The sequence below is a fragment of the Vulpes vulpes genome, chromosome 14, assembly GCF_048418805.1.
Source record: "Vulpes vulpes isolate BD-2025 chromosome 14, VulVul3, whole genome shotgun sequence".
Classification (NCBI taxonomy): Eukaryota; Metazoa; Chordata; class Mammalia; order Carnivora; family Canidae; genus Vulpes; species Vulpes vulpes.
In genome coordinates, this window is record NC_132793.1 from 25,328,417 (window position 1) to 25,335,314 (window position 6,898).

At 51.7% G+C, this 6,898-nt stretch overlaps 1 protein-coding gene across 2 annotated transcripts in view; it reads right to left on the minus strand.

Annotated features, from left to right (window-relative positions):
- BPIFB4 (BPI fold containing family B member 4) overlaps positions 1 to 6,093 on the minus strand; it is a 29,096-nt gene extending 23,003 nt beyond the window's left edge. The window contains exons 1-5 of one of the 2 annotated variants that reach the window (XM_026009886.2): positions 6,040 to 6,093; positions 4,354 to 4,474; positions 3,445 to 3,507; positions 2,046 to 2,565; positions 801 to 905 (exon numbers count right to left, since the gene is read on the minus strand). In XM_026009886.2, coding sequence (XP_025865671.2) covers positions 801 to 905; positions 2,046 to 2,565; positions 3,445 to 3,507; positions 4,354 to 4,459 — 794 coding nt within the window. In that variant the 5' untranslated portion in view covers positions 4,460 to 4,474; positions 6,040 to 6,093. Of the gene's footprint in view, positions 1 to 800; positions 906 to 2,045; positions 2,566 to 3,444; positions 3,508 to 4,353; positions 4,478 to 6,039 lie in introns of both variants that reach the window. The other variant, XM_072736109.1, reaches the window with a different exon arrangement.
- Positions 6,094 to 6,898: the final 805 nt, after the last annotated feature.

A 6,898-nucleotide genomic window follows, 5' to 3' on the forward strand; every position in this document is an offset into this window, starting at 1 on the left:
AGAGGAGATCATGGGGGCAGGGAGATGGTGAGTCAACCTCAACTCCAGGCAGCTCAGCTTCATTCAGTTCTACCGAGCACCTTGCCCCTCGGGCTCCATCCTTGCTATCCCTGCTTCTTGCTTTTGTGCATCTATTATGCACCTTGCTCATCTCTAGGTGTCCCAAACTGAAAGGCTTCCCCGGTCCCTCTACATCTGTGAACAAATCTGTCTCCCCCTTAGTCTATGAGAGCTTCCAAGGCTAGGAACAGGGGTGAATATATGAATTCCATACATAAATTCTGGTTTCCAAGGTGACCACCCATTGACCTAGCTTTACAGACATGACCCCGTCCCATAGGGAGAAATCAGTGCAAAAGTCCACTCCCTAAGGTTCTTTGATAAGCACGTACTTTGTGGCAGGCACTATTCAGGGAAGCATTTGCTTGTCTTTCCCCACCTGTGGCCACAGCCACCTGGAAAAGGTGTCAAATCGCCCATTGCAGGTGAAGACACTAAGGCTCAGTGACATTAGGGGGCCGACCCGAAGTCACACAGCTTAAAAGAGGGTCAGGATTCAAACTCGAGCTGTCACTTGTCTCCAGCCTCCCAGAGTTTCACAACCACGTAGGCTACCTTCACTGACGATGGGGACCACGAAATGACCTGAGACCAACAGTACTGGTAACTCATTAGGTCTTACTATTCCCCCACATGATGGATGAAGAGGCTGAGGTGCAGAGAGGGGGAAATGACCTGCCCAAGATCTCCCAGCCAGGACATAGGGTGATGGGGACCCCTCTAGGGCCGAGGGTACGCACCTCTTCCCGTTGATAGCCACACGGGTATACAAGCTCAGGTAGACGCCCACGCCAGGCAGGAGCCGTACCGACACCCGGGGTAGGGTCAACTCCACGATGCGCAGCCTGCCGAGGACCCAGGGTGGTGAGATGCTGGTCACCCCCACTGCCCGCCACCCCTTACTAGGAATGTCCCGTCTCGCACCACCTCCTTCTCTGTGCTGCATTCATTCCTCCTGGCTCTAAAGAGACCTGAGGTTTGTGGATAGAACTTGGAAAACACAGAGAAGTGAAAGGGAAAGAATGCCATGGCCCATGCTCCTATTGCTTGGAGACCCACTGTTTACATCTCTATGTATTTCCTTTGAATCTTTTTTTCTTATAAAGATGCCATTTCCTCTGCTTGTCCCTGCCCCCTCTTTGCCTGGTTCCTTCCTACAAATTCCCAGGTTTCAATTTAAGATCCTCTTCCTCCAGGAAGCCTTCCCTGACCTCGCCCATTATACATATCCTCATTTCTTTTTTTTTTTTTTAATTTTTATTTATTTATGATAGTCACACAGAGAGAGAGAGAGGCAGAGACACAGGCGGAGGGAGAAGCAGGCTCCATGCACCGGGAGCCTGATGTGGGATTCGACCCCGGGTCTCCAGGATCGCGCCCTGGGCCAAAGGCAGGCGCCAAACCGCTGCACCACCCAGGGATCCCACATATCCTCATTTCCCCATGAACTGGTTACCAGTGTTATAACTGTATGATTATTTTCGGGTGTCTTTATCAAAGCCCATATACCCCATCAGCCTACAAGCTCCATGAGGACAAGAGATGTGTCTTTTAGGCTAACCACGTGGCCGCATGCCCAGTGCCGACACAGTGACCTGCACATAGGAGGGGGGCTAAGTATTTGTTGAATTAAATAGTGAATATGAGGAGACTGGCCATACTTGAAATCATATATGTGTAATTTTAAATCCGTGTGTGTTTTCCACTTTAACTATGATATGACCATTTTACAGATGAGGAAATCGAGACTCAGAGCAATGAAAAGAGTGGCCTAGAGTCACACACATACATAAAAAGGTGAGCTGAGACTCAAATTCAGAACTGCTTAAGGACAAGACCCAAGCCATAGAGCTTGGAACTCTGAAGATGTCCAGTCCTGACACCAAGCCTTGACGTGCACGGGGCTCCCACTCCAGGGCCCTGGGGTCACCTCGTTTGTAGGTTCATCATCTGGACTTGATAGGGAGAGCCGGGCCCCTCCTTACCCAGTGATGCCCTGCACGGTGCTGAGGATGCCGCCCTCGCCGAGCACGCCCAGGACTCCGCCTCCTCCGAGAAGTCCTCCATCACCAAGGAGACCACCTCCACCGAGCAGGCCACCTTGGCCCGACAGGATGCCATCGGTTGCCAGCATGCCCCCAGTGCCCAGCAAACCACCTGGGCCCAGTGCCCCCGTGGCTACACCAGGCGGGATCTCTCCAGGCCGCAGCTCTCTCCGGTGACGCCGGCCCAAGGCTGCCGCACCTTCGGCGGACCTGTACCGCCCGGGACCCCTGTGGCCCCCGTATGCATTCTCGGCATTGCGGTAGTCGCTGCGTCTGAGGTCCCTGATGCTTCCATCTGACTCAAGGATCTCACCGTATCTGTATTTGCCCCCCAGCTGAGCGGTGTTGTCATTGGTCTCGATGTGACCATACTTGTAATTACCGCCAAGCTGTTTGCCATTGGTATATTTTGGGGGGCGCTCTCGGACATGGAAATCGTTGTAGGGAACGCCACTGACACCTCGGGAGAATTCAACGCTTCTGTAGTCATTGTAATGGTGTCGGCCACCGCCCAAGAGACCACCACCGCCACCCAGCAAACCTCCACCACTGCCACCCAACAGCCCCCTACCACTGCTGCCACCACCACCTAATAAACCACCCCCAACTCCATCTTCACCCCCTCCACCCCTTCCACCAAGCAGGCCCCCCAGGAGACCACCTCCCCTACCACCACCACTACCACCCAATAGCCCTCCACCACTGCCACCCAACAGCCCCCCACCACTGCTGCTTCCGCCACCCAACAGCCCCCCACCACTGCTGCTTCCGCCACCCCACAGCGCCTCACCCCTGCTGCCTCCGCCACCCAACAGCCCCTCACCCCTGCTGCCTCCGCCACCCAACAGCCCCCCACCACTGCCACCCAGCAGCCCCCCACCACTGCCACCCAGCAGCCCCCCACCACTGCCACCCAGCAGCCCCCCACCCCTGCTGCCTCCACCACCCAATAGCCCCCCACCACTGCTGCCTCCACCACCCAACAGCCCCCCACCACTGCCACCCAATAGCCCCCCACCACTGCCACCCAGCAGCCCCCCACCACTGCTGCCTCCACCACCCAACAGCCCACCACCACTGCCACCCAATAGTCCCCCACTACTGCTACTACTTCCACCACCCAGGAGCCCCCCACCACTACCACCCAGGAGCCCACCACCACTGCTGCCACCACCACCCAATAAGCCTCCCCCAACTCCGCCCAACAGGTCGCCACCACTCCCTCCACCCCCACCACCAAGCAGGCCCCCCAGAAGACCACCACCCCCACCACCTCCACCTCCACTTCCACCAAGCAGACCCCCCAGGAAAGGTCCGCCACCATCACCACCAGCTTTACCCATGGGCACCTCTCTCAGGGCTGAGCGGAGAGCATCACTCTGCTGTAGGGTGCCCGAAATGGCTGCAGAGAAACAAAAGTTCAGTCAGGGCTTTCTCCCACAGCCCCCAGGTGCCAGCTTTGGAGCACTGCTCAGATCTGTGGCCCCACTTTTCCCATTGGTAAAATGTCAGGGTCGAATGGGAAGACACCTCCAGGCCAATCCAGCCCTGACATCGTGGCAATCTCACTAGCTGCTGACCTTGACCTGCGCACACTTTAACTAGATTTCTGTATCATTCACCAAACCTGGAAAGATTTTCTTCTTCTTTTTTTTTTTTTTTTTTTAGATTTTCTTCTTCATCCTTCCTTTCGAGTGCTCCATACTTTAGAGCTTATAAACCTGCTAAAACAGGAATTGAAGCAGGGCTTGTCTTCATTTGCCAGATGACAAAAATGAGGTCCCAAGAATTAAAGACAGGAATAATTACAGCTCCCACATTTGAGGGCCTCCCATGTACCAGGAACTGTGCTAAGTTTTCAAAAGGCTTTTTCATTTATCCTCATCTCTGTCCTCTGCAATGCAGCCAAAATCACATCGATTTTGCAGATAAGGGAACTGAGGCTCAGAGAATTCAAGTCTTGGACTTAATGTCACACAGTCAGTATTTGAGCCCCAGGAAAGCTGACTCCAGGACCAAGCTCTTAGTCACTGCAGTCTACTGCCTCAGGTGTAAAGTCCTGAACATGGTGTCTTGCACACCATAAGTGCTCAGGAAATGGTAGCCAAAAGCAAAGGGGGGAATAATTTACCCATTCACCTGATGCAGAATCTGCCAGTGAGGAAGAGGGTCCTTGGGAACTTCAGAGTTGGCTGGACAGCCCTGCCCACCCCATGTCACCTCTAACCCCCTGCAGGCTTGGACTCACCATTGCTCAGCACATCTTTGGTAACCCTGAGGACAGTGTTTGTCTCTTGGAGGGTGCCACAGACAGCTACCACACACAGAGCAGCCACACACCAGGCCGTCCACATGCTGGCACAGCTTTTCTGCTGAGGGGACAGTGCATCAGGTGGCTGTGGCAGGGAGTCACCACCCTGGCCAGCAGATGGAGCTAGGCACCCCCCACCCCCACCCCAGAGTCATATTAAGATCCTGAGGCCCAGAGACTGGGAAATGTACTGAGGTCACATATAAGGCAGGTCCAGAATTCCCAATACCATCTTCTAAGTTTTTCAAAATGCAATGAATCTGGATACATAAAGCAGATTCATTAACCAAACTGTTCTAGAGCCATGGACATCTGATTATCTCCCAAGATGACATTTCCAAATGGAACAACAGGGAGAGGGGTCATGAGGATTCCAACCAAAATAGCAAACTAGAGGCAGACAGGTTCTAGAGATCTCTCCAGCATCTACCCCTCTGTTTACCCACCAATCCATCCATCCTCCCATCCATCCATCCTTCTATCCACTCATCTTTCCATCTGTCCATCCATTTATCCATCCATCCTTCCATCCATCCATCCCCCTATCCTCTCATCCATCCATCCATCCATCCATCCATCCATCCATCCATCCTTCTATCAGTTCATCAACCTGTCAACACATTCATCTAGTCATTTTTTTCAATGCATCCAGCCAGCCAGAAAACACTCCTACCTCTTTGGAGGAGACAGTTCTCCACCACGTAGTTAATATTAAGGGCTCTGTATCAGAGCTATCTGGGTTCTAACCCACAGACAAGAGACTTTACCTTTTTTAATCTGCCTCCTAACCACCAACACGTTGTGTTTGGTATGCAGTAGAAGCTCAATAAACTGTAGCTGTTGTTATTGTCTTGGCACTATTATTTCAGAACCCTAAGAAGTGGGTGTGGAGTGTTATGACATTGGAGGTGAAGAAGCATGCATTTAGGGATGAGCTCCTCAGCCTCTAAGAAACTTTATTTTGGTGTCTCCATGCCCTCACCCACTTCTCTCACTCCCTGAACTCAGTCTATGCAGTTATCAGCTTCAGAGGATCATTGACTTCCCTCTGGGCCAAATTGTGAAATCACTGGCTTCAGCTCCCTTGACTTATATACCCTCTTCCTTTTCCCAGGTTCCACTTTCTCTTGAAGTTCACAAAGCCCCAAGTTTTCCCCCACTCCCATCTACTCCCAGAATATTGGAAGCACTCATTTATACTAGAATACGAAGGACTAATATGTACGCAATTTTTTTTCTGGTTTCCTTACCTCATCCTAACCCACTATCTAGAAAGTTCTGTGTTCAAAGAGGGATCACCACCTTCAGTTAAAAATATGGGCTCCAGTGGAGGGATTTCTGGCAAGCAGCTGAGGGGGGCTCAAAAAAGTAAAGGTATCAGGTACCCCAAATCCCTGGGAAATGTTAAGTGCAGCTCTGTTAACTCATGTAACTGGTGTGACTCAGACCCTTTTGTTGATCCCTGAGAGACTCTCCTGACTATGTCCATATTATAGGCAAGACAACAGAGGGTCAGAGCGGGGTCACCCTGGCAGGTCTCCAGTCTGAAACTCTCCTCATTGCCTCCCGAGGCCTCAGCCTCCCCCTGCCCAGACACTAAATAGGGAAGGGGCCCCTCCTTACCCCTGCAAAGTCCCTGCAGCTCAGACTTGAGAGGTTCTGTTCACCGGGCCCTCTGCTTTTGGCTGAGTCTAGTTACAGGCCAGCCTTATATAGCAGCTGGGTCGGAGCCCAGACCTAGAGAGGGAAACACCATGTAATTACAAGAGATCGGAATCCAGATGTGCTCTGCAAATTGGGCATTGAGCCCTAAAACCACAAAGGTTTGCGGTTTGTGGCTCATTCTGAGAGCTATGTTCAGCCCCGGATGGTGTCACATGAGCTGAGGTTTATCAGCCCCTGGTCTAGGCACATTACTGGAGACTCCAGCTAGGCCCCCAGATGGGAGAACTAGAAACATCAACAGATGCATCTGGTTTTCAGCTCTAAGCCAGGCATTGTCTGCTCCAGATGGCCTGGGCAGCCAGGAAGTCCCCGGAACTGGATTCAGCATCAGGGTGACTGGGGTTCCAACTCAGCTCAACCCCCGAATCGCTGTGTGAACTTGGGCCACAGTCTATTAAATGGATATAATACCTGCCTCACAGGACTGATTCGAAGATTCAGGGAGATGCATATAGGTCTGATTCTTCAAACTAGGGGCTGGTGAAGAAAACAAGTAGATGGACTTCTTTTGATCTGCAGAAGATTTTTCTCCCAATATTTCATTCTGAAATGTCCACACATATAGCAAAGTTGAAAGAATTGTACACTGAAGACCCACACACTTGTCACCTTACCCCCACCGGCTACATTTACCATTAACATGCTGTCACCCTTGCTCCATCACATATTCATCCATGCATCCAGTAATCTGTCTTCTTTAAAAATGTGTTTCAAATTAACATGCAGAGAACTGTCCGTTTCCTTTTTTTAAAATAAA